The sequence below is a fragment of the Neoarius graeffei genome, chromosome 13 (assembly GCF_027579695.1).
Source record: "Neoarius graeffei isolate fNeoGra1 chromosome 13, fNeoGra1.pri, whole genome shotgun sequence".
Lineage (NCBI taxonomy): Eukaryota > Metazoa > Chordata > Actinopteri > Siluriformes > Ariidae > Neoarius > Neoarius graeffei.
This window is the reverse complement of record NC_083581.1, coordinates 59,852,576-59,879,854: the sequence shown is the minus strand read 5'-3', so window position 1 is coordinate 59,879,854 and position 27,279 is coordinate 59,852,576. Positions and strand designations below refer to the sequence as shown.

General features: G+C 40.8%; 1 protein-coding gene across 3 annotated transcripts in view; it reads left to right on the top strand.

Moving 5' to 3' along the window:
* The first annotated feature begins 2,917 nt into the window (after positions 1-2,917).
* The window catches only part of kcnab2b (potassium voltage-gated channel subfamily A regulatory beta subunit 2b), a 102,832-nt gene continuing 78,470 nt past the window's right edge, over positions 2,918-27,279 (top strand). For 2 of the 3 annotated variants that reach the window (XM_060938222.1, XM_060938221.1), the window contains exon 1: positions 8,624-9,014. In XM_060938222.1, the coding sequence (XP_060794205.1) occupies positions 8,641-9,014 (374 nt within the window). In that variant the 5' untranslated portion in view covers positions 8,624-8,640. Of the gene's footprint in view, positions 2,969-8,623; positions 9,015-27,279 lie in introns of those variants that run through there. The other variant, XM_060938224.1, reaches the window with a different exon arrangement.

Sequence of the window (27,279 nt, the reverse complement as noted above, 5' to 3'; positions counted from 1 at the left end):
CCCTCAACCCCAAACTGTATTCATGCCACAGTCAAATTACAATTAAGGTGTCTTAATTTCTCAGAACTGAATTCTCTTTCTTTTTTTTTATGGGACAAAATATACTTGGACAGTTGTCAATATACCTGGACACTGTACCACTTACCTATGTTTGCAAAACACTGGATTATATGCAACAGAACAAAGTACAGCCAGACGCAGTTCTACTGACGTAATATTTAGGTTTTTTTTCATATCTACTTTTTTCTACTAAATGTAGATACTGAGAGTGTGAGAAGGACCAAGTGGCTGGTCCGTCCTTCTTCACAGCTCCATGTATCCTGAAGCCAATTCAGACTCTCCTGCTCGTCTCTCTACAAAACACACTGGCTCCCCGGCTATGGTCTACACGTAAGTAAAAACGCATAGTGATCATAATCCAAGCATCATATTGGAATGAAAGAAAAAAAATTATTCGCATTGTAAATCACACAGCAGTGGTGCAGTGGGTAGCATTGCCATCTGGCAGATTCAGGGTCCCCAGTTTAATCCTGAGCTACTGTTAGTCCTGGTTAATGTCTGTGCAGATGCTATCTGGTTTCCTCCCACTGCCCAAAAACATTCTGTTAGGTGGATTGGCTATTTTAAATTGAAGAAGAAGAAGAAGAAGAAGAGAAGAAGCCTGTATTTGTCACATGCGCACTTAAGCACAGTGAAATTCCTCTCTGCATTTAATCCATCTGAAGCAGTGAACAAAAGCACACACACACACACACACACACACACACACACACACACACACACACACACACACACACAAGTGAGCATTGAGCAAACACACATACTGTACCCAGAGCAGTGGGCAGCCATGCTACAGCACCCGGAGAGCAGTTGAGGGTTAGGTGCCTTGCTCAAGGGCACTTCAGCCCAAGGCTGCCCCATGTTAACCTAACTGCTTGTCTTTGGACTGTGGGGGAAACCGGAGCACCTGGAGGAAACCCATGCAGACATGGGGAGAACATACAAACTCCACACAGAAAGGCCCCCGTCGGCTGCTGGGCTCAAACCCAGAACCTTCTTGCTGTGAGGTGACAATGCTAACCACTACACCGCCATACTGCCCTTAGGGTGTGTGTGTGTGAGAGAGAGAGAGAGAGAGAGAGATATGCCCTGTGATGGACTGGTGTCCCACCTGGGGTGAATTCTCTGGCTTTGCACCCACTGTTCTTGGGATAAGCTCCAGACTGTGACTCAAAGTCGTGTGTGATTGTTTCTTTCTTTCTTCTTCACCCTCGATACTCATTAAAACTTTTGCATCATTTATTATTTTACTTAATCTATAATTAACATTATGAATTTCATTATTCTGCAGTTCACACCAAGTGATGTCAAAGGCTGTTTGTAATAGCTAGATACATGCACTGAAAATGATCGTTCAATGCTTCTTATCACAATTGATAGCTAAAATGATGAAAATCTGAAAACTAAAATTAAACTAAGTTCAATTACCTAAAATTAAATTAAAACAAAACTTCTTCTTTGTTGCAGTGCTCGATATGGGAGTCCAAAAAGACAGCTCCAGTTTTACAGGTACTGTTATTTTTTTTTAATCCTTCATGTGCTTCTAACAAACCATATCAGACATTACAGTATATCAGACATACATTGTCTATTTTTTTTCCAGTTATTCATGTAGAAATTGGATATGGGAAGATATAAAGAATTCCTTTCTAGAATATCCCTGATCATGTACATAGTTAAGTCAAGTAGAATGAAGTAGCAACTCCCATCAGTGAAGATGATCTTTACATACATAAAACATCTCCGCAAAGTCAAAATGTTGTAATAATTTCACAAGAGGTTCACAAGAGAGGTTAAACCTGCTTTCTAATGAGCATGGAAAAGTGGAGAGAATAACGCAAGGCTGGTTATAAAGTTTTATATTTAGGAAAGCTGAGCTATGGTGAAGGCTCTGTGCTAAATAATACATCTGCCTGTTTTCAAGTCATGTCTTTAGTTATTTTGAAATACAACACAAGAGATGACATTTTAATACAGGGAACGTAATCTTTTTATTAATGTTGACATTTCAATGAAGTGCACACACGCGTTTCATTTTAATGCTGTGTGTGGTGTTGGTCAGTGGCTTTCACATGATGTACATGAACTCGTGTTTTCACCCTTTTGTGTACCTTCAGTAGACAGAATTATTGATAGGCAGGAAACAAACCATGTGACTTATACTTAAGGGAACACTGTGTACTGCTGGAAATAGTAACAAAGCAGTCCTATGCTGGATTAAGCATCAATCATGGCTTTTGTTAATAACTATAAAGCACGCATATGTGCAGAATATTATCTGGTTAAACTCGTTTCCTGTGTAATGGTGCCTCTGGAAGATTACAGCCAAATATATCCTGTGTGAACTCTGTGAACTCACAGTGACACACTGAAAACCCTAATAGTTTACCATCTACTGCAGTAAAACATTACATAGGGGGGCGAGTGATGCACAAAGCTCGACACATACCACAGAGGGACTGGGTTCCAGTATATCATTCAGACTTGCTTTCATTTGCCCAAATCATGCGATTTTATATTTGAGTTTTATACATAAATAGCAGAGCAAGCAAAAAAAAAAAAGGCTGCTAGTATTCAATCTTGTCCTACAATCTCAATTGTGAAAGGCTTTTAAGGGCAAAAAGCCTCTTGAATTATTCAGGTCAGGATGTATTTGCTGTGCTCAGCAGAACATACTTGTGCTGCAGTAAGCTCAAAAAGATGTTTATTTCTGTGACATCAACCATGAGAGGTGGAACCCACATCAGTGGAGGAGGTGGTGCTTTTTCTGGTTATAATCTAATTGCACTATGAGACACTCATGGCTGCGTAGATAAACCAGTCCTCACTATTTTGCTGAGTACTACTGCCATTCTAAATGAGCAACGTCATGCAAAACTCCTACATGGGTCGAGTTTCAAGTACCCGGGTGAGTACAAGAGCATTGTTTCTGCTCAGGGATGCTGCATGGTCATGCTGCCTGCACCCAGAGTTCTGTGTCAGGCAAGTGCAGATTATAAGGGCACAGCCACAGAGAGTGAAATAAGACTTGTTTTTGATATTTGAGTTTGTTTCTGTTGTCAATAGGGTTAAAGCAGGGTTGGTTGTGAAAAAATAGAGGATCTTGCAAACGTGATGGGCTTTTCGTAGACATGATGCCTTTGTACTGTAGTGGGAAACTTTTCTATAAGGAGTGCATACTTTCATCTGTGAATGCTCTCTTCGTCATATAATAATAATGATTATTATTATTATTATTATTATTATTATTATTTGTTTCACACTTCCATTCCCATTACATATGTGTGATTTAAATACAGGATGTAAGGAGGTTTTTAATAAAGTTGGCACTGGGTGTTTTAAAAGCTCATGTAAGATCTTATGTAATTTTGCGTACAAATTTTGTTTTTTATATCGATCGGGACATAACTGTGAATAACAAGAATTTTACCATTGTGTTAACATTGCTTATTCGAACAGATAGAGTAGATAAGCATGCACATTCAGTGATATTGATTTACACATTAAAACTAGTATTTGAAATACACTGTGTAAATTTATTGATGAATCAGTCAAGAATCGTTTAATAATTTAATCAATAATTCTAATTCAAATGGACACACTTAACTCACAATGAGAAAACACCATGTATACAAACCACTGGGGGAAACTTTGAACAAAGGAAGCTGGTCAAATGACTTATAATGGTAGAACTAGCATGAGCAAGACTTCTCAACATGTAAAGCCATACAAATAGATAGATAAAGATACAGAACATTAGTCATAAGGAATGGGTGCAAATTGTAGCTAATTGGATGGTGGGGGGGGGCGGCACGGTGGTGTAGTGGTTAGCGCTGTCGCCTCACAGCAGGAAGGTCCTGGGTTCGAGCCCCGGGGCCGGCGAGGGCCTTTCTGTGCGGAGTTTGCATGTTCTCCCCGTGTCCGCGTGGGTTTCCTCCGGGTGCTCCGGTTTCCCCCACAGTCCAAAGACATGCAGATTAGGTTAACTGGTGACTCTAAATTGACCGTAGGTGTGAATGTGAGTGTGAATGGTTGTCTGTGTCTATTGCCGCTTTTCCACTACAAACGCGGCTGAGCCGTGCCGTGCCGAGTCGAGCTGAGTCGGGCTGAGCGGGGCTGTTGGAGTTGCATTTCGACTACAACCGCGCTGAACCGTGCTGGCTGGAAGTGGGTGGACACATTGGGTGGAGTTAGCGAAAGTGGGTGGACGTCATGTGATGTCGTTAAGCAGCGCAAACAGTGACATCAGTGACGGTGGCGGAACAAGTCAGAGCCGGGCCGGGGGCGGGGCAAATGACCGGACCCTTTATTAAAGCTTATCATAACATCATTTTAGGCTACAAAATGTCCGCAACTGCGGTGTTTACCAATTTCAACACTACCGGGTGCAACTATGTTATTTAGTACATCAAGTCCTTCAAACGAACATGTAACTCAGAAACAAAAAAACATTCGGCGACATACTGTACATGGCTCATAATAAAACATCAATAGCCTACTGCGCGCATTATTTGAAGGGCATACGACGAGCCTTGCGCTCCGCGAACTCGTCCACGATGCTCTGTATGTCACTGATTCAGTGAGCTTTTAAGCGGTAGTCTCACGACCCGGATAGTAAACAATAAACATGGAGGACATGGAGTCGTTAGTGTTGCTGGTCTTGGTGCTGTGGCTTGTTGTCACCGACAACGCGGACAGATACTGGCAAGAGCGTATAGATGAGGCGAGGCGCATAAGGCTTCAGAAATTCTCGTAATTCATAATTATTCTCCTTCCGGGTTTGCGGTGTTTACAGATCCCAGCGCGCTCGCGGGGCGTGTGTGGGCATGTGAGGACACTCCTCCTCACCAATCAGTGCACAGGGGAGTGTCTGCTCACGCCCCCAACCTCAGTCGGCACGGTTTGGCTCGCTTCAGCCCCACTCCAAAACGGTGCGAGTTTTAGGGGCTAAGCAGGGCTGAAACGAGCTGAGTCGTGCTGGTTTTTGGTAGTCGAAACGCGAGCCGTGTCGGGCTGAAGTGAGCTGAAGCGAGCTGAAGTGAGCTGAAAAAGGGTAGTGGAAAAGGGCCATATGTGTCAGCCCTGTGATGACCTGGCGACTTGTCCAGGGTGTACCCCGCCTTTCGCCCGTAGTCAGCTGGGATAGGCTCCAGCTTGCCTGCGACCCTGTAGAAGGATAAAGCGGCTAGAGATAATGTGATGTGTGATGTGTGTGGATGAGTGGTCAGGGCAAATTTGGAGCTGGAGTGAGGAAACAGAACACAGAGTTTAATATTAACATGTAGTGTGTAAATATGTGCTGTGTCGAACACCAGGTGGCACCATAACATTGGCATGGAGAATCTAACCAGTGACTGATGTGGAGTTTGAAAAAGGAATCTGAGACAGAATCAGGCTGATACAAGGGAGGAAAAAACCCCATGGGTTTAGACAGTAGCTATGACAGCATCAAGAGCAGAAGCTGAGACTTAGATTGACGCAAGTTCTAAGCAGATCTAAGAAAGTAACTCAGTGTGTCGATAGACGTAACTGAAAAATGGAGGCAGGTACTTAGAATCAAGGACCAAGGTAGCAAGTTCAAAGTTATTTTATTTAAAAAGTTAAACAGGCAGAATAGGGTTGAAGAAAACACTTGAGAGCAAAGCACTCAGGGAGCCAGATCACAATTAAACTCTTACAATGCATAACCCTTAAATTATTCAGCTATTCATCTTCAAGCATAATATAACTATGGTGAATTATTCATTAACTACAGCAAAGCTAAGGAAATGTAAATAGTTATCAGAGTGAGTCAGGAATCTAAAGATAAACCCTTATCAAAAAGAAGTATACTTCAAGTTCATTTTATCAAGTATACTTCAGTAAAGTTAAAGTATATTTCCTTAAGTATACTTTTGTGTACCAAGTACACTGATATCAATGTACTTACATTATACTTGTAAGTAAACTAATCTAATACTTCTTGGGACTAAATTGGCTCATTTTTAGTTTATAAAAAGTATACTTTAAGTCTAAGAGAAGTAAACTTTGAGTAAACAACTAGTATTTTTCATTTTGCACTGCAAGTATACCACAAGTAAACTTATATACGAATAGTTTACTAGTTCTATACTTGTAGTCCACTCTTACATACTTCATAGTATACTGGAAATATACTATGAGTTTACTTGTTTTATACTTCTAGTCCACTTTTTAATTTACTACAGTATACTTTGTAGTATACTGGAAATACAGTATACTATTGGTTTACTCGTTACACACTTCTAATCCACTTTTTAGTTTATAAAAGTATACTTTATAACATATTGGAAATATACTATGAGTTACTGGTTATATACATCTAGTCCACTTTTTAGTTTTGAAGTATACTGCAATTACCCTTCTAGGTATACTATTAGTTTTCTAGCCCGAACCCTTACCTCATGCACACTACCAGGAGACAACTTAAGTATTTTGTACCTTAAGTTACAATGAAGTTATAAAGGTAAGAATTCACAAAATAACAACAGATACTCAGGATTAAGAACATATTCATTTTCTTTAAAAATCAAAATTTAAAGCAACATTGTATTGAATGTCAAAGTATAAAACCATGGCATTCACAACTGAAATTGACATCCAAGCTCTAAAGAAAAAATAAATAAATAATTTAATTATCCTACTCAGGAGAAAAAAAAAAAAAAAACTTGTATGGAACCTAAGAGTCAACAATGCTGAAGCACAACTACAAGGCAAGCACACTTGAACATAAGGCACAAATATTTTAATACTTTATTACACTTTTGTTAAGTATATCCTGATCAAAAGTTTAAGTATAAACTTGATATACTTAGACTTTTCTATATACTTTTCAATATAAGCCAAGTATACTTATGTATAACTTTATTAAGTATATCTCTGATAAATAAAAAAAAAATTACTGAAAGCATACTCTCTTATTTTTAGTTTAAAAGAAGTATACTAGAAGCACACTTGAATAAACTTCTTTTTTGTAAGGGAAGGTGAGGTTGTTAAAGCTAGATGGCCTTTGGATTTCATAAAATCTGTAAAATTTAGTTCCCTCTGAAATTTGGTCATTGTGATATATGTTTATTTCTGTAATATCTTAACAAACAAACAAAAAATCCAGACCATTCTGTGGCTGGGAAGTTATTTAATTTGAGCGGATTCTCTAGCAAATAGCATGCATGAAATCGTTCGTTTTGCGCAGTCAAGCAGACAGAAGACGTCCATGTGCACATGCTCAGGTTTACCTGCGTCTTCTCTTGGGTTTTACAGCAGCTGGCATCCACAATGTTGCATTACTGCGATCTACAGATTTACCTTGACCGTGCACTGACAGTTACATCATTCTGTTGCTAAACAAACAGCTGATCACACCGAGGTGCTCGCTGACTGCCAATATTTATTAGTTTGGTCCTGCGTTTCCTTTCCTTTGCAACATAATGTCTTTTCTTCTCGCTTTCCGTTACTGTAGTCGCTCTTTCACGTTTCATTCGCGCACTCATGTCCTCCATTTTTCTCTCCTGTTTCAAATTTGCATCCCACAATGCCTTGCGCGAACTGGGAAAGCCCACCACGTGATGCATAATTATCATCATGAGTATCTTGTATTGGGTCATGGTGAAGCAGGAAAAAATAGCAGAGAATTTAGGGCCATGTGGCCCTCAAGTCATTAATTGTTCTATTTAAAAAAAAAACTAATAAAATTGGAAGTCTGTGATTCGAATTCAGTAGCTTTCGGTCCACTAAACAAAAATAATTGGGTGTCGGAGAAAATTCTTTTTATGACCTACACTTGAAAAATCTGAAAGGCAGTCTACCTTTAAATATTTACATTTTATGTTTATCAATAGTACCCAAAATGTCACCAATATTAGTTGTACAACCATTTCATTCAAATGGTGATGTGACTCAAACCTCTTTCTACAAAATCCCGAAACATTTACCCATTAGATCTTTTCAATACTCATAATTTCTAGAAATATTTTGGATAGTGCATTATCTGGGCCTGAGTTTACTGAGTGGATTGAATTTGCTAAACTCGAGTGAGTGAAAAGCATGCACTTAATTCTGGAATGCATACTTTGCGTTAGGGTGACATTTAGTCACAAAATGGTGGTGAAACTTGAACATTTCTTATCACAGTGTGAACAGTTTGCTTATTTCTCTGCCAGCCTTTAATGCATACCATTTGCATGTCAGCCATTCACCTTTGCCCATGCCACCAAAGACCTGACTGTTTTGCATGCGCAAGTGTCTTTCCCCAGATAACTATCTGAACCCACACTTTTACACACCCTATGCCACAAGCCACTCTATCCGCTAAATTGTGTTTCTTGCTTTATGGTTTCCAGCTCATCCAGATGGGCTGGGAGCTAATGGTTGGCTCTGATTACAATGCATGAGTGTGTGGTGTTGTGTGGGAGAAGGGGCAGGTGCTATTTAAAGCAAGGTATCTGCCCACGTGGCTCTATTAGTCTCTGTCCTGCTATTGTACTTTCCTCACTCTTCCCTTTGCTTTATTGAGACTACTTGTGGGGCAGCGTCAAGTCCAAGGTCACTCGGGTGGGTGGGCAGATGTTTGCCACTCACAGAAGCAGTCTGACTGAGTTGCGTGTGAGCCATGGTGGCCGCCACCTCAGCCGACAACAGAGTATCCCTTCGGAACCCCTACAGGTGCCCAAGGTGGGCAGCAGTGGACGCAGGAGCAGCAGTAGCAGTGGCCGGCTCCTGTCACTCTCCTTCAGTGAAAGCATGCGAAGTGAAATCGACTGCTATCTGTCTGAGCAGAGTCTGTGCTCACTGCGCCAAGACAGAAGTAATCACGCCGATCTGAAGGGGCTAAGAGAGGTGCGGGCAGCCGCTCAGCTCAAGAATCTGGAGGACTTCCTAAGGAGCAATGATGTGTCTCTGCAGGATTGTGTGGCCTATCATACAGGCATGAAGTACAGGTAAGGAAGCAGTCTGAAAAGAAGCTGGCTTTTCAAGTCAGACTACTGGAAGAGGATTGAACTGGTTTGCTGAAAAGGTGGTGTTAATAATCTCTACAAGTTTTTTTCTTCTTTTCAGCTTAGTGTGTTTCTGAAGTTTGTTGTGATGAGTGGGAGCTGCTGCTCAGTTGGTTGTTTTACAGCCTCGACATTTTAACAGTGAACTCAGACCCGTCTCAGCTGAGCATTTTGTTGACATAAAATTTGTTTAATTTGTTAAAATGATTGTGACACCATATTTTATGGAAATACAGCATGTAACTTGTATGCGCTTACTTGACTGAGAAAAACGACTATATGGGACCTGACTGTATATTTAGATATTGTTCTTAATTCATCACAGTGGCTATAGTGACTTCTGTTTATCAGCTGTTGTCACAGAGTATTTTGGCTGTCTGCATGAAAGCTTTGTAGAGAATAGCAGATACTAATTGGAGGGTCCTGAGCTAGCCCTTTCTCTGTGGCCTGGATTAAAGGCTCTTTTATTACCTTCTCTCTGCTGACATTATAATGTGATTCTCCTATGAGTGAAGCTTTACTAGTCTCAGACGTGAAGTTGTTTGTGTCTAATTGCTCTTGATAAGCTCAAGTGGTAGGTAAGCCTTTGCCTTTGTATTGACTAAGAAGCGGTGTTTTATCTTCTCTCACTGGCTTCTGCTTTAATAAAGATGTTATTATAATAGGGAGAATAATGAACAGTTATTCCACGAAATCGAGTCGTACATGAGCTGATAGCCGATGAGGCACGTAGCACTGAGTTGGCTATAAGCCATGTAGGACGAGATTGAGTAGAATAACTGTTTTATTCTATCCACATTCACTGGATTTTGAGAAATGGAGCATTTTTTATTTTTGTTTTTTGCATATTCAATAAATGATAAATAATAATCAGTTAAATTTATGGAGCACCTTTCTCATACGTACCCAAGATCGCTTTACAATTATAGGGGGGAAAAAAAGAAAAGGTGCATGAAAATAAGTCCCATACCGCCTGCACAGCCGCTGCAACACTGCCAGGCAACATTGCTCAGAACACCGCGCCATGGATCCACAAAGCAAGCACAGAAGCACTGCCACGCACAGCGCTGGTACGTCCCAAACCACCTGCACAGCCGCCACAACGCCACCGAGCAACATCACTCAGAACGCCACGCCAAGCACAAACACACCGCCGCAAAGAGCGCTGGACAACCACGATGTTAAAAGAGCAATGAGCTCACTGCAGTCCATAGCGAGGAGAACAGGCATCACCCACAGCGAACCAAGGACTGGAGGGAACCGACACCCAAAACTGGGTCCAGAGCTACACCATAGCCGGCAGACAAAAACACTGAAACAAAAACAAAAAACAAACATCAAACTACACAAACACAAAAAAGAAAAACAAAAGGGAAAATAAAATAAAATGAAATAAAATAAAAAGCTCCGGTGAGAAGCAGCAGCCAGAATGCACCCAGTGTACTCTCAACTGGAAATGGAAAAAGTAAATAAAAACTTTATACAAAACCCCTGATAAAATCATTTCCACTTAGAATGTAAAGAAGCCGGCGAAATGACAGGAGCAATTTGTGAAAAATGCGATAATAATAATTCTTGAAAAATAAAAAAAAGATATGTTCTTACCACTAAATACTTTCATTCCATATTTTGTTGCTTTTTTTATTTTTGGGGGTTTTCTTTTCAAGTAGAGTTTTTATTTCATCCTCAGTTGGTTCAGCAACACGCTCCGCCATTTTGTTTTTCTCTACTCACGGTATATGAGCTGATAGCCTAGTAGTAGAGTAGCTAATCAGAGCGCACGATTGCTCATATCCAGTGAATGTGGATAGAATAACAATTTAAATGTGCAAAGAGTGTAAGCATATAGGTGTATCTTCACCAAGTAATAGTATAGTTATTAAAAAGTGTAGTTAATGACAAAAAAAGGGCAATAGCACTACAGTCAAGTCAAGTCAACTTTATTGTCAAATATGCTATACATGCTTGACATACAGCACAGATGAAATATCAGTCCTCTCTGACCCACGGTGCAAACAGGCAATGCAATAAATAAAAATAGAATAATTGAAAAAACAAACAATATAAACAGTATAAACACTCTAGATAGGAACTAGACAGACTAAACACTCAAACAATATAAACAGTATAAAACACTCTAGATATGAACTAGACTAAACACTCAAACAATATAAACAGTATAAATAAACAGTATAAACACTAGATAAGAACAAGACAGACTAAACACTCAAACAGACAATATAAACAGTATAAACACTCTAGATATTAACTAGACTAAACACACACACACACACACACACACACACACACACACACACACACACATACAAATTGGTACAAATAACCAGTCAAGGGCACTTGAGGTATAGCAGGTAAACATGAAATAAGCAGAATAAACAAACTAGCAGCTGTTAAGGTGAGGTAGTGCGGAGTAGTGCAAATGGGCGAGGTAAAGTGAGATGTGCGGTCCCTGAGTTCAGTGTGTTAATGAACGATGATATATATATATATATATATATATATATATATATATATATATATATATATGTGTGTGTGTGTGTGTTGGGGGGGGGAACTGAGGATGACATGTCAGATGTTGAAGGGGTGTGTGCGAGCAGAATCTGTGGCAGGGGGCAGAGGGGGGAGGAGGGGCAGAACAGGGAGGGAGTTGAGCCTCCTGACCGCCTGGTGAAAGAAACTGTTCTTGAGCCTGCTGGTTTTGGCCCGGAGACTCCGCAGTCTCCTCCCCGACGGCAGCAGGCTGAAGAGGCTGTGAGATGGGTGGGTGGGGTCACCTGCAATCCTGATGGCTTTGCGGGTGAGGCGGGAGTTATAGATATCCATAAGAGAAGGGAGAGAGACACCAATGATCTTCTCAGCTGCTCTCATGATGTGCTGCAGAGTCTTGCAGCAGGACATGGTGCAGGCGCCGTACCACACGGTGAGAATAGCAGTATTACAGAATAGCACTAATGTGTTGGCTTAACAAGATGATATTCATTAAGTTTCATGGCCTGTACACTTTACAGAGCATCAGGTTAGAGAAATGTTTATACAGAAGCCTTTAGCTACTTTTTAAGGTGACAGAGTGTACGAGTGTTGCCCACTGCGAAAATAACATCTTAATAAGTGCAAATATCTTGAATATAGTCAAATTGATATAGCATTAATATAAAAAAAAAACTTGTGAAGATATTCATCTCAATACATGACCTACTCATTCTAAACCTTTCGAGCTTCGCCAGGGAAGCTCTCGACCCCAAAGTACCAACCAAAATCTACTTGCACATAATGCCATGAAATAATAGATATGTGCCATAAAGATCTATTGTAATAGATCTATATTTATTCAACGTGTTCTGAAGTTACTTGACTGGGAACTGGGAATCTCAACCCACAGAACACGCTTGTTTACTCGCACCCGATAACCCGGAACCAACGACTGTACGCCACTTCAGGCCGGCAATGGCTGCTCCACATGGTTTTGCCTCCATGGATAATTCATGGAATAAAATTGTCCACAAAAGTGCTTTTACAGTGTTTTTTTGACTGAATGTGTGCATCTTTTGCCTATAAGTAATACAAAAAGCATGATTAATATAGTAAGCATGACCAGTACTGGTACACTTTAATATAAGATTACCATGAACCAAATATAAGGCTATTAAACCTGTTCCTAGGCATTTTTTTTTACTTTACTAATTCCAAGTTCCAAATTTTCATATTGAGATCATTTTTGCTTCTTTCTAGAAATAAATTCTTAAAATTAGCAATAATATTATCCAATCAAAAAGAAATTGATCTAGATGGGTGGCACGGTGGTGCAGTGGTTAGCACTGTCCCCTCACAGCAAGAAGGTTCTGGGTTCGAGCCCAGTGACCTATGGGGGCCTTTCTGTGTGGAGTTTGCATGTTCTCCTCATGTCTGGGTGCTCTGGTTTCCCCCACAGTTCAAAGACATGTGGTTAGGTTAACATGGGGCAGCCATGGCCTGAAGGTTGGGCTGAAGTGCCCTTAAGTAAGGCACCTAACCCCTAACTGCTCCCCAGGCTTTGTGTGCATGTGTGTGCTCACTGCTTCAGATGGGTTAAATGCAGAGGAGACATTTCACTGTGGTTAAGTCAGTGCTTGAGTGTCCATGTGATAAATAAAGGCTTCTTGTCTTGTCTAGAAATGGGTTTAATCATCTGTGTGGTCTGTTGCAATCTTATGATATGCAATACCCGATAAATCTGACGTCATTCAAGATATTTTCAATTGATTTATTTTTCTTCCAGTGCTTATAAGCTAGGTCTTTGTAAGGTAGACGATTGTTGTTTGAGTCCACTATATTTTACCAAAACATTATATTCATCCTTTATTCATAATGAAATAACAGATATTTCTAGTGGTGATAATTGATAGTAAATGATCAGGCGATTCAAGTGTGCAGCTGAACATGTATACCTCTGTTCCACACAATGAGAAGTGCTCTTACTCCTGCTGTTCCAAATGTCCCCACCGTGTGCCACTGCTTTCATAATTATTCTCCTTCCTGCACAAGTCCCTAGTAATCATTTTGCTAAAAATATGGATGATAATCCACATACAAACAACACGTCACAGATGACACTTTGGCGCTTTCTTGCAATGAAATCCCTTTTAAAAAAATTATATATATATACCAAATGACCGCTATATTGAAGTATTTTGCTGCTAAATCAGATCGTAAGCTTAATCAGAGCTCCATGAGCCCTGTAGTGTTGGGAGATCATACATGAATGCATTAGCTGGTTAACTTGTGTAGTTGTATGTGCACTGAAAATTACTGTCTGTGGCCTAGTATCAGAATCACAGATCTATTCCTTGCAGACAGATGCACATTACTGACATCAATACTGGTAAATTAGAGTAGAATATACAATACAAACTATATTCAGTGCCCTCCACAATTATTGGCACCCCTTGTAAAGATTAGTAAAAAGGTTTCTAAAAAAACCACCTTTTGTTGAAGTCACTTCATCTCACAGTGATAAAATTAGAAAAATCCAACCTTTCATTGAAATACATTTATTCAGAAGAAAACAAATCCCTCATCTCATCATCTCTAGCCGCTTTATCCTTCTACAGGGTCGCAGGCAAGCTGGAGCCTATCCCAGCTGACTACGGGCGAAAGGCGGGGTACACCCTGGGCAAGTCGCCAGGTCATCACAGGGCTGACACATAGACACAGGCAACCATTCACACTCACATTCACACCTACGGTCAATTTAGAGTCACCAGTTAACCTAACCTGCATGTCTTTGGACTGTGGGGGAAACCAGAGCACCCGGAGGAAACCCACGCGGACACGGGGAGAACATGCAAACTCCGCACAGAAAGGCCCTCGCCGGCCACGGGGCTCGAACCCGGACCTTCTTGCTGTGAGGCGACAGCGCTAACCACTACACCACCGTGCCGCCCCAAATCCCTCATCAAGTAATCTCATCTCATCATCTCTAGCCGCTTTATCCTTCTACAGGGTCGCAGGCAAGCTGGAGCCTATCCCAGCTGACTACAGGCGAAAGGCGGGGTACACCCTGGACAAGTCGCCAGGTCATCACAGGGCTGACACATAGACACAGACAACCATTCACATTCATACCTACAGTCAATTTAGAGTCACCAGTTAACCTAACCTGCATGTCTTTGGACTGTGGGGGAAACCGGAGCACCCGGAGGAAACCCACGCGGACACGGGGAGAACATGCAAACTCCACACAGAAAGGCCCTCGCCGGCCCCGGGGCTCGAACCCAGGACCTTCTTGCTGTGAGGCGACAGCGCTAACCACTACACCACCGTGCCGCCCCTCATCAAGTAATAATTATTTTCAACAAAAACACATGCCACAATTATAGGCACCCCTATATTTAATATTTTGTACAACCTCCCTTTATCAGTAAAACAGCACTGAGTCTTCTAAACTATTTTATAAGTTTGGAGAATACAGAGCAGGGTATGTGAGACCATTCCTCTTTACACAATCTATCCAGATCATCAAGGGTCCTCAGCCCTCTCTTGTGCTCTCTCCTCTTCAGCTCTCCCCATAGGTTTTCAATGGGGTTCAGGTCAGGGGACTGAGATAGCCGGGCCAGAAGCTTGATTCTGTGGTCAGCCAACCATTTTTGTGTTGATTTGGACATATACTTCAGATCATTGTCCAGCTGGAAGATCCAATGACAACCCAGTTTTAGTTTCCTGGCAGAGGCAGCCAGTCCATGATGCCATGTACCCTACCAAGGTTTCTAGGGCCTTTGGATGATAAATAGTTCCAAAACATCACATAACATCCACCATATTTTACAATTTGGATAGGGTTCTTTTCATTATAGCCATCCTTCCTTTTACGCCAAACCCACCTTGAGGGTTTATTGGCACAAAGCTCCATTTTTGTTACATCAGAACATGGAACACTGTTCCAGTCAAAGCTGTAGTAGCGTTTCACAAACTTCAGGTGCTTATGAAAAGGCTATTGAAAAGGCTTTTTTTTCTGGAATGCCTTCCAAATAATCTGTTGGCATGGAGGTGACATCTGATGGTGGTTTTGGAGACTTGGAAACCCCAAGATTTTAATTTTTTCTTGTAATTCACCAACAGTGGTCCTTGAGGATATTTTTTTGCCTCCCTTACCATCCTTCTCACTGTACAAGGGGGCAAAATAAACTTGGGTTCTCATCCAGGCAAGTTTGTAACAGTTCCAGACCTTTTTTTATTATTGTCCTAACAGTAGAAATGGTCATTTCCAGGTGAGTAGCTATTTTTTTTAATAACCATTCTCCTTCAGTTGGTTTGTGTGTTCTTTTATCTTTCCTATGTTGATGGATGACTAAGGGAATTTGGCCTCTGTGTCACCTCATATTTGTATCCCAGTTAATCAGGAAATCATGGATTAGAGCTTAAAAGTTCCTACACACTCCAATCAACTCAAACATGTACAATTTAAATGGGAAACATGCTTCAGTTACATTGTGTTCACTATAATATTCAGGAGTGCCAATAATCATGGAAGACACTGTACATATACTAACTAGTGATCCTAGTATGTATTTGAGGAAAAACAACAACAAAGATGTGTGATGTTTCTATATGTACTGTTTATGCTCTCTTTTGGATGGTTAAGGGTTCAATCTTTCTAAAGAAGTTTTACTTGGAACCTTTTGCTTCCCAATAGTTATCCTTTTGGGTATTACCTTAAAGGCAGCAAATATTGTTGTTTTGAACTACAGACGAGCCAATCAAAAATGTGTTCCTTAACTTTTTCACCAAATTATTCATTATTTCAGATTATCTACATTTTTCTAGTATTTTTTATCTACTGTAAATGCACAGTCACCAAATTATTCACCTTTCCAGTTTTCCAAGTTTTTAGGTAATATTTTTTTTATAATAACATATGTATGCAGCATACCCTGTTGTGCTATGATCACTCACGAACAGAACCTTTTCTAACTGCTCGCACATGTAATAATCAGTATGTAATATGCTGCATTGAGATTGGATTCTCTCTCTCTCTCTCTCTCTCTCTCTCTTCCTTCAGCACTACATCTATTTGGCACGGCTAATGAAATATGATGCTTTTTCTGCTCTACTTACTTCGCAATTACTACAATTTTTCTTTTTACCCTCATATATTTTCCCCCTTTAATTTATAAATGATATATTTTCAATAAATCTGTATTTGATTTGGTTTGAGACTTGAATTTGACTGGTATGTAAATAAAGTAAAAAAATTTCAAACGAGAAAGAAAACATAAAGGAAATCACTGCCCTTTGCATGACATGCCGCTGTAACTGAGAACCGTTAGAGTCTGATTTAAGCCATCGGGTGAACTGCATAAACATTCTGCAAATAGGCTTGGGATCAGTAAGCACTGCCAAAAAGGGTTCGAGGCAGACCAAACACAGTGACTCAGATATTCTTCAGAGGGTCTGGGTAATGTGAATTTGTGAAGCTGTTTAACAGGATGTCTATCACCATGTCACTTTATTTAATTCATGTTGGCTCATATGTCTGATTAAAGCTAACAGGGACAATCTGCTATGGTTAATGTTTTAGGTGATCTATTTCTTTGACATGCTGCATATTTATTAAATATACTGTGAGGTCTTCTACAAGATGGCTTGACGGTCCATAATCTCAAGAGAATTCTTTTATACCCTTATGAATAATACCAGCAGTTTCCTGTACTCCCTTCCAGGCATACCCAGTTAAAGACTTGTGTGGATTCATTTGAAAGAAGGTTGAGTTAGCTTTATTTGGAAAGACATTTTTGTGCCGCAGGGGTTAGTTGCTGTTGTAATGGTGCTGTATAATGTACTTATGTGTGTGTGTGTGAGAGAGAGAGAGAGAGAGAGAGAGAGAGAGAGAGACTGTGAGAACGAAAGTGTTTTGCAACTTGACTCAGTATTCTTACATTTTATGAGCTTGAATCAGCGGGGTCATCCTGCTGTCTGGCCACCAATGTTTCCTCCAGTAAGGACATGTGCTATTTCGGGGGGCTGAAATTATGTGGACTTTTCCAGCCTTGTTCCTGAGTGTGCACTGAATTGGGAACTGGCCTGGAAAAGGCAGTGATGTATGCAAAATAAAAGGCCTGGTCTCAATCTGAGCATTCCTGATAGCAGCAGAACACTTTATATGTAAGCAGAAGTATGATGGATGCTGAATAAATTTTGCTTACACCTATAAATCTTTGGGAGTCAGCTAACATATGGCATTGTGTTTTCTCCCCAGTGTTCTGTTTAATTTGTTGATTATTGCTTTCTTTTTGTTTTGCAGTGCAGCAGCTGTCCTTTTGTTGGACTTGCATTTTGCTTTGCTTAGTGCCACACTACACACCTGGCATTACACGCCATTCTCAGATTTTCACATTTCTTTTAAATAAAGATAAAAAAAATTTGACTAGTATTTTACTGAAAACAAATCTAATATTGTAGTTCGGCTTCCTTCTGGAGTGCATACGTACATATTTGCTTAAATGAGTGCGAAAGTACTGCCATCACGTCCATATCAGCTCAGTGAAGTTTTTTCCACACATGATTCTCGAACAGGCAAGCCAGCTGTCCTTTTTCTGTCAGTACTCTCTGGTCTTTGCCTTGTCGGAAATATTGGCCTGTCTTTTTCACTGGTTAAGTATTGGGGCAGCAGATGATAGTCTAATCGAAGATTAGCCTAACCTGCATGTGTTTGGACTGTGGGGAAAACCAGAGCACCTGGAGGAAACCCACGCAGACATGGGGAGAACATGCAAACTCCACACAGAAAGGCCCTCACCAGCCACTGGGCTCGAACCTAGAACCTTCTTGCTGTGAGGTGACCGTGCCACCTTCATTCATTCATTCATTCATTCATTCATTCATTCATTTCTATTATCCTGGCCTGAGCCAATCTTTGAGTTTCAAGTTGACATGGCATAATGATGCCCTGTTTTATACTTACTGTCTCGGTTCCCTGCAATGGAATCTCAAAATGCTTTTAGTATGCCACTTTTTTTCTCTCTGTAGACGCTACTGTCTGTGCTGCTGGAACCATTAAGAAGATATATAGGATAAGGTATCACAACCAGGTTAGTATTTCTTGAGAATGGCAAAGTTTTGTGTTTGTGCTAAAAATGAATATTTTTCAAGGAAATATACATAAATGTATATTAATAATATTGCATTTCATTGGTGTGAATGGTTGTGTGTCTCTATGTGTCAGCCCTGCAATAACCTGGCGACTTGTCCAGGGTGTACCCTGCCTCTCGCCCATAGTCAGCTGGGATAGGCTCCAGCTTGCCTGCGACCCTGTAGAACAGGATAAGCGGCTACAGATAATGGATGGATGGATGTTCAGTCTCATTGCCCAAATGCACAATCAATCCTGACTTGGAATTCTGATTGGTTGGTTACAGGCTCATCAAAACAGGCAGAATTTGTACTTTTAAAAAAAACAAACTTCATGTAGAATTAGAGATGTGTGCATGACATACTGCTGAACTATTTTTCAAGACATTTGAGTGACCTTTAGAGCTCCTTTGATGGATTTGTCAGTATTAGTTCACTGACACTGTCTATAAGTGAATATAAGTGAATTGCTACTTGTTTACTACTATTTGTGGCAGCACTAGTGGGTATGTCGAATTACATATATACTGTAAGAAGGACTGAGAGGTGGGGCGGCACGGTGGTGTAGTGGTTAGCGCTGTCGCCTCACAGCAAGAAAGTCCAGGTTCGAGCCCCGTGGCCGGCGAGGGCCTTTCTGTGCGGAGTTTGCATGTTCTCCCCGTGTCCGCGTGGGTTTCCTCCGGGTGCTCCGGTTTCTCCCACAGTCCAAAGACATGCAGGTTAGGTTAACTGGTGACTCTAAATTGACCGTAGGTGTGAATGTGAGTGTGAATGGTTGTCTGTGTCTATGTGTCAGCCCTGTGATGACCTGGCGACTTGTTCAGGGTGTATCCCGCCTTTCACCTGTAGTCAGCTGGGATAGGCTTCAGCTTGCCTGCGACCCTGTAGAACAGGATAAAGTGGCTAGAGATAATGAGATGAGATGAGATTGAGAGGTGATGGAGGATTTTCTGCAGCTTCTGAACACGTGCATTTGGTTAAAGGAAATAAGAAAGTGGGTTTGATACCCTAAGTAGAGGAGAAGTGTTTGAAGTGTTGGGAAGGTACAGAGCAAGGAACAGTGGGAGATCATTGTACTCTGTGATGTGATCTGTAGACCCTCAGCAAAGAAATTACTGGACAAATAAACAGAACTCCTATTTTAGCAGGACACGCAAAAGGTCAGAGAGGACAGTGAAAGCCCAAAATTCATAAGAGAAATTGCACATGAACTTTACAGGTTGGGTATGATATATATATATATATATATACACACAGCCATCTAGTTCTATGGCAGCCTGCTGGGGCTGGAAGTGAAATATACATTGTAAAAAAATTTACTGTAAATGTGTGGCAAAGGAGCACATGCATCATTTGGCCAACATGAGCTTGGAAAAAAATAATACTGAAACAGCCTGTAGTACATGATGACGCCAACATTTTCACACTATCCAGAGTTCATAGCAGATCTGTTGCATAGCGACCACCACTGTACAGCACGAGCTCCCAACCCATAAAGCAGTTACCATAAAATCATATATTAGTGTGTTATTTATTTATTTATTTATTATATAGACACTAATGTGTTACTGGGAAATACACCACTTGTGTTTTTCATATGAAATGCATCCTGGACCTGAGTAATATATTTTTCAATATCTTCACTCATGAGGCTATCGATCACTTCCAGTATTTTCCCGCTGACTTGGTGCATGTTGTCAAAATGGCAAACCGGTTTAAAATTAAAATTCTTTTGATTAACTGTCATTTTTTATGCTGCTATATAATAAAAAGAATATTAGACAGTGGCACGAAGATACGAAGTTTATCTTCTCATGTTGAAAAATATTTCACTTGTTCACTTGTGAAATATGTTCACCAATTGAAGATAAACTTCATATCTTTGTGCCACTGTGTAATATCATATATATATAAGAATATAACTTCTATATAGTTTTTAAAGAAAAAATCTTGTTAGATAATTATTTTTATTAAATAACCATTTATAAGGTACTTTTATGACCAAGAAATATACAAATGAATTCTGCCATTACTTTTTTCCACTTCTTTATTAAAAATGTATTATATCCTGATACAAAAATGATCATAGATATCATTATGAGAAATTTGTGTAGGGTTGCACTACTATTTTTACCCTACAACTGGATACAGGTCATTTCATCCAACGACCATTTCGTCCAGTAGTTAAGACATTTTGTCCAAAGCCTTTTTCATACGCACTATCAATTATTTTATATTTCAGGTATTTGTTTGTTCAAAAAAAGGAGGAATTCTCAGTGGAATTTGACTGAAGCAAAACACATTTTTGCAAAATGAAAACAAAACCGGAAATGATGGGAATCAGCTTTGGGTGCATTCAGCTGGGGCCGCTTCTGGGAGAAATTGTTTTTATTAGACCAAATTACATAGAAAATCTATACTCGCATTTGCCAGATATCCTTGGCAAGTGCGATATATGAGATATGATATCCAGATCTCAGTCTTTATATATAGCATGCTGATGCTTCTTGATCATTTGCAGGTGAGCCTCATTAACAGCATGCGTGCAAGAGTCCGCTCGGGTGCACTCCGGATTGCGCACGTGCTGAGCAGACTCTCGCACGCGCGCTGTTAATGAGGCTCACCTGCACATGATCAAGAAGCATCAGCGTGGCGATATAAAGACTGAGAAAACGCACGTTCAGTGAGAACACTCAACACCAACAAAACGAAGGAGCTGATAGTGGACTTCAGTAGGAAGCAGCAGAGGGACCTCCAACCCATCTGCATCAACGGGGCCCAGGTAGAGAGAGTGGACAATTTCAAATACCTGGGTGTCCACATCTCACAAGACCTCTCTTGGTCCTGTCATATCAACAGTCTGGTTAAGAAAGGCCGCCAGCGCCTCCACTTCTTAAGGAGACTGAAGGACTTCAAACTCCCACTCAAGGTACTAAGGAACTTTTACTCCTGCACTATTGAGAGTGTCCTGAGTGGGAGCATTACTAAATGGATAGGAAGCACCACCAGGAGAGATCAGCTGGCTCGCAGGAGGGTGGTTCGTTCCGCTGAGAGAATCATCAGGACCATCCTCCCTAACCTACAGGACACTTATTCCAACCGCTGCAGGGACAGAGCCAGGAAGATCGCCAGCGACCCCAGCCACCCAAATAATAGACTGTTCTCCCTGCTGCCTTCAGGGAGACGCTGCCGACAGCTGAAGGCCAACACTGAGAGAATGAGGAGGAGCTTCTTCCCTCAGGCCATCAGACTGTTGAACTGTTCACAATGATAACAAGGTACACTACTATGCACTACTGCATTTTGGACTTTAAGGACTCGTAACCACACAATCATCACATCTCTGCCATGCTTCCACTCATATATATATATATATATATATATATATATATATATATATATTATGTGTGTGTGTGTGTGTGTATTTTATTTATTTTTTTTCTTTCCCCCCTTCCCCTTTATTTCTCATCTCATCTCATTATCTCTAGCCGCTTTATCCTTCTACAGGGTCGCAGGCAAGCTGGAGCCTATCCCAGCTGACTACGGGCGAAAGGCGGGGTACACCCTGGACAAGTCGCCAGGTCATCACAGGGCTGACACATAGACACAGACAACCATTCACACTCACACCTACGGTCAATTTAGAGTCACCAGTTAACCTAACCTGCATGTCTTTGGACTGTGGGGAAAACCGGAGCACCCGGAGGAAACCCACGCGGACACAGGGAGAACATGCAAACTCCACACAGAAAGGCCCTCGCCGGCCACGGGGCTCGAACCCGGACCTTCTTATTGTGAGGCGACAGCGCTAACCACTACACCACCGTGCCACCCCCTTTATTTCTATAGTTTTTAATTTATCTTATCTATATACTTTTACACTCACAACAACCTAAGGTACATAAGAATTTCACTGTAATTACTTGTAATTATATGTGACCAATAAAACTTGAACTTGAAGTATTACACCACGTCAGTGCACATTACCAAGCCTTATTCTCCCGTGTAGATTCCCTGGGTTCCTGATCTTGTTTCCTGTTCTTAGTTTCTGTTTTTGTCTTTGCCTGATTTAGTCTGTGCCTTGCCTGACCTTTTGCTAGTTTCACGTTTATGAGATTGCCTGACGTTTTGGATTGTTTGCCTGTGCTTTCACAATTGTTAATAAACATTACTTCTTGCACTTGTGTCCATCTCCTACTGCTCTCTGACAGTGGGAGGTACACACAGGTTATTAGGTACACAAATCGCCATTTAAGCATGAGTTTAGTGTGGTAGACCCCCATTTTTTTAGTATTCCCTTAAATTAATTATGGTTTGTTTATATCTTGATCTTGTCACACATATAAAATAATTGACAGTGCGTATGAAAAAGGCTTTGGATGAAATGTGTCAAGTATTGGACCAAATAGTCATTGGACAAAGTGTCCTGATCCCCTCCACCTTAAAGACAATAAACATAAAGCCACTGGTATGTACAGTGGCAGGGCTTGAAATTCGCGGTGGTCCAGTCACCCGAGGCGACTTAATTTGTCATTTGGCGGGTAATTCCTGTCACTAGCCAGCCCGGCTGGCTTGTTGAAAATAAAAAATATATATGAAGCGAAGATTCAGACACACCGTCAACTAAAGCCGCCACATATTAAGCATGCGCCGTGTCTGTGTTAATCGATGTGTTTATCGTCAGGACGGAAACTACCGAAGAATTCCGAATCATATCGTGTACGAGTCAGGTTGTCGGTTTTTTCACTACTGCGCATGCATATAACGCATCTCGTTGAATATTGCGGTGACTGAGTTCTCAATGAACTATTTATTGCTAGCTTTTCAGCCTTTTATCACTTCCCAGCCACATGCACGCGCACACACGTGTTCTGGTTGGGAGGAGAGAGCTCCCTTTCTCTGCTCTCCTCTCCTTTTAAAGGGCGCGGTCACTGGGGAAGACACACAAACACAGGTTAATCCCCATCAGGTGCAATGATTCCACCACTTACCTTCCCTGACTCTGCCCTCCATTCACAGACCGACGCTTGGCCACGCCCCCGCTGCCACATCACGTTATCAAATTCAATAGATGTGGCCACATTATCGCCCATTTAAACACGTGTTTTTGTTGTTGTTTACATCTACATCTGCCAAAGCTACGTTGCGATGTGGAATTTTCTGAAAGGTGTACAGAAACCGCCAGAGACGGGGACAAAGTGACCTCGGTCTGAAGAGGAGAAAAAGGCCGCCAATAAAGCGTACGAGAAGAAGAAATGACAAAGGACTTATAAGCAAACGTGGGAGCAGGGTAGGCCTTGGCTGCGATACGATTTTTATGGAATAATTAATTTTTTTCAAGTTGATTCCTAGTCAGTATGAAGCTCCTAATGCTTTCTCTCTCATAAATGGTTAAATACAGAAAGCATGTTGGACATATTTTGGGTGCTATAGTCATGATAGTAAGTATATTTGCTTTCAATACTCATACACCAAGTTGCCAAGTTTTCCAATATATAATTTTTTGTTGATATTATATTATGGTGCTCTGTGTTGTTCTCATTTACGTATTTAACAACAGTATCAAAATACTCAGGTCTTGAAATACTGTAAATGCATATTAGTCATGAACAATGGTAACTACTCTCTTTTGCATTATTTTTGACAGAAGTAAAATTCATACATGAACAAATTTTGGCTAGTTGATTTTCTGTTTGGCTAGTTACTTTGGAAGGTAACTAGTCCGGCTGGCTGGTGAAAAAAAAAAAGAATTTCGAGCCCTGAGTGGTATGCTGGAGATGACACTCGTCAGTGATAACACTAAGCTTGAGAATGGTACAGTGGCTTAATTTTCTAAGCGTTTGTAGGTTGTAATCTACACCCAGCAGAGCAGCTCTCTTGCTTGCACATGACTATAATGGCACTTTCGCTGGGTGCTCGGAGTGCTCCAAGTTCAGGTAGGGGGAAAAAACACACTGGTCTGCTGAAGTGTATGTGTCGTATGTTCTCATGGTCATTGTGGAGAGTTCTGTTGATTAGTTCCACAGCTTCTGTCCTCTCACGCTTTACACACCTCTCAATCCATTCCGTCCATAGAGCGTGGCTCTTACAATGAAATGATTTACATGTAATTGCTCTATGCCTGTTCTCTGTTCAGTAGTGAACTTACTGTACATAGATTTCTCATTCATTGACCTAAATGACATTTAAATCTAGACACTGAATCCCTAAACTGCCCTTATTCATTTGGGTTTTAAAAACCAGCTTTGTGACACTGGATTATGTGATCGGTGTAGTCTCTAAAGACAGCAATTAATATGAAGGACTAAAATAGTGCTCAGTGTTGCTTTCCTGAACAGGTTTTCACATTTTATGTTTGTGGATGAAACTGACATTTTCTACTATATCGCAATAAAGTCATAACATTTTACAAGTATGATTACCACCAAAAGTGAAAAGAGAGAAAACAATTTGCTTGGAGTTGTAGTACAGGATGACTTAAAATGGAACTCTCACATATTGAGTATTGTCAGTAAAGCTAGCAACCATATTTTTTTTTATGTGAGAGCATGTAGGAAAGCTGGTCTTCCTATTGAAGTTGGCCTTACTGTACTACCTGCATCACAAAGATCCAGCCCTTGCTAGACTATGCCAGTCCCATTTGGGGCGGTTTGCCTGAGTATCTCTCTGTGGAGCTACAAAGAGTGCAAGACCACTGTCTGAGGATCCTTGGACTTCCAAAGGACAACCTGGAACCAATGCCCCCCCCCAACAAAAGAAAAAGACACTATGACTAAGAATGAACTAAAGCATATGATGAAGAGTAACAACTTTAACTACTTATTTCAATAATCTGAACCCATACACAACTACAGCCTAAGGAAAAGGAAAATTAACCAAGCACCGCTTTCCAGAACTAAGAGATATCAGCAATCATTCATTCCTGGAGCTTTGAGACTGTAGCTGTAGGAGCTATCTATTCTATTATATTTAACATTTACATAAATATATATTAACTATAGAAATTGATTGATTTTATTTTAAATGTAAAGTACTATATTTTTGCATAATAGTGTCTTAATAAAGATATTACTATAAATACAGAGAGTGAATCTAAATGAAGTCTACGTTTAGAAGAAGCTTAACATGTTTACTCTCCGTGTACTGATGGCTCATATTCACATGGGACTCTGCTCCTATGCATTTGCTTCTTCCCCATTCTTTTTTTTCCTGGATTTTGCAGTTCAGTGCTTTTTGTAAGCTCATCTCAGACACTTGTGCGAAGTAGGATAAAACTGTACCACATCTGGAGATCCTCCAACACCCCAGGCCTTTATATCATTTACATTTCCTATCTCATGTCTTGGGTTAGAACAGATGTAGTTATTTTTTATAATCTTATAATCTTTATAGTGTACTTATTGTGCATAGTAGCGCTTGTCTATTTTGTTTCTGTTTGCTTCATATTAGTAACTTGACTTGATCGTGCTTGGTTCTCCTTTTCAACTTCAGGAGCATCTGGCCATTTCTATCCAGGCCACCTGACATGGGTGCTTGCTCAATCACTTGTCAACTTGAGATTGGGCAACTGCAGGTTGCTCATGAAAGGTATTCTTCTGTGTACTATTTGTCTGCAACTGAATAAGAATGCAGCTACATGACTTGTTTTCAATTTCCCCAAATTCTTCCACATTACTCCATTGCACAGGTTCCTCCACTGGCTGCCTGTAGCTGTCAGCTTCAGATTTTAAGCTCTGATGCTCATCTACATTAGCAGAAACTGACCAGCCCACATGGTTGCAACTACCCAAACGCATGTATCAAACCCGACTCTGCATTGCATTCCCTTTGAGGCTCTAGCACACCTCAGTGTGAGCCACCATCCCTCAAGGTCCAGGAAGGCCTGCCTTAAGAGTCCTCGCTATACTGGCACCCCAATGATGGAACTCAGTCAGTGGTGGTCTTCAAATGAAGACTGAAGACATGCCTTAAAGCTCTTAACCAAGCACTTAAATGAGCATTATTTTTCTAAACCTATTTGCTATTTTTGTTGGTGTGCTAACTTATACTAATTCCCCTCAGGGTTTAAGAATATCTAAGGTATTCCTATACCTATTTGTAGTAGCATAATGGTACTACAAAGATCCTGGATAAGGGCATTGAATTCTGGAAATGTAAATGGAATGTATTTGCCTATAATATCAATAACATTTGAGAGAGAAAGTCATGCTCTCTACTTTACAACTTACAGCTTTAATCAACAAGTCAAAAATAGAACGTATTCTAAATGCATATAGCAATGCTTCTTTTCTAGGTGGCATGGTGGTGTAGTGGTTAGCACTGTTGCCTCACAGCAAGAAGGTCCTGGGTTCAAGCCCAGTGGCTGATGGGGGCCTTTCTGTGTGGAGTTTGCATGTTCTCCTCATGTCTGTGTAGGTTTCCTCTGGGTGCTCCGGTTTCCCCCACAGTCCAAAGACGTGCAGGTTAGGCTAATTGGTGGTCCTAAATTGACCGTAGGTGTGAATGTGAGTGTGAATGGTTGTTTGTCTCAATGTGTCAGCCCTGTGATGATTTGGTGACTTGTCCAGGGTGTACACCGCCTCTC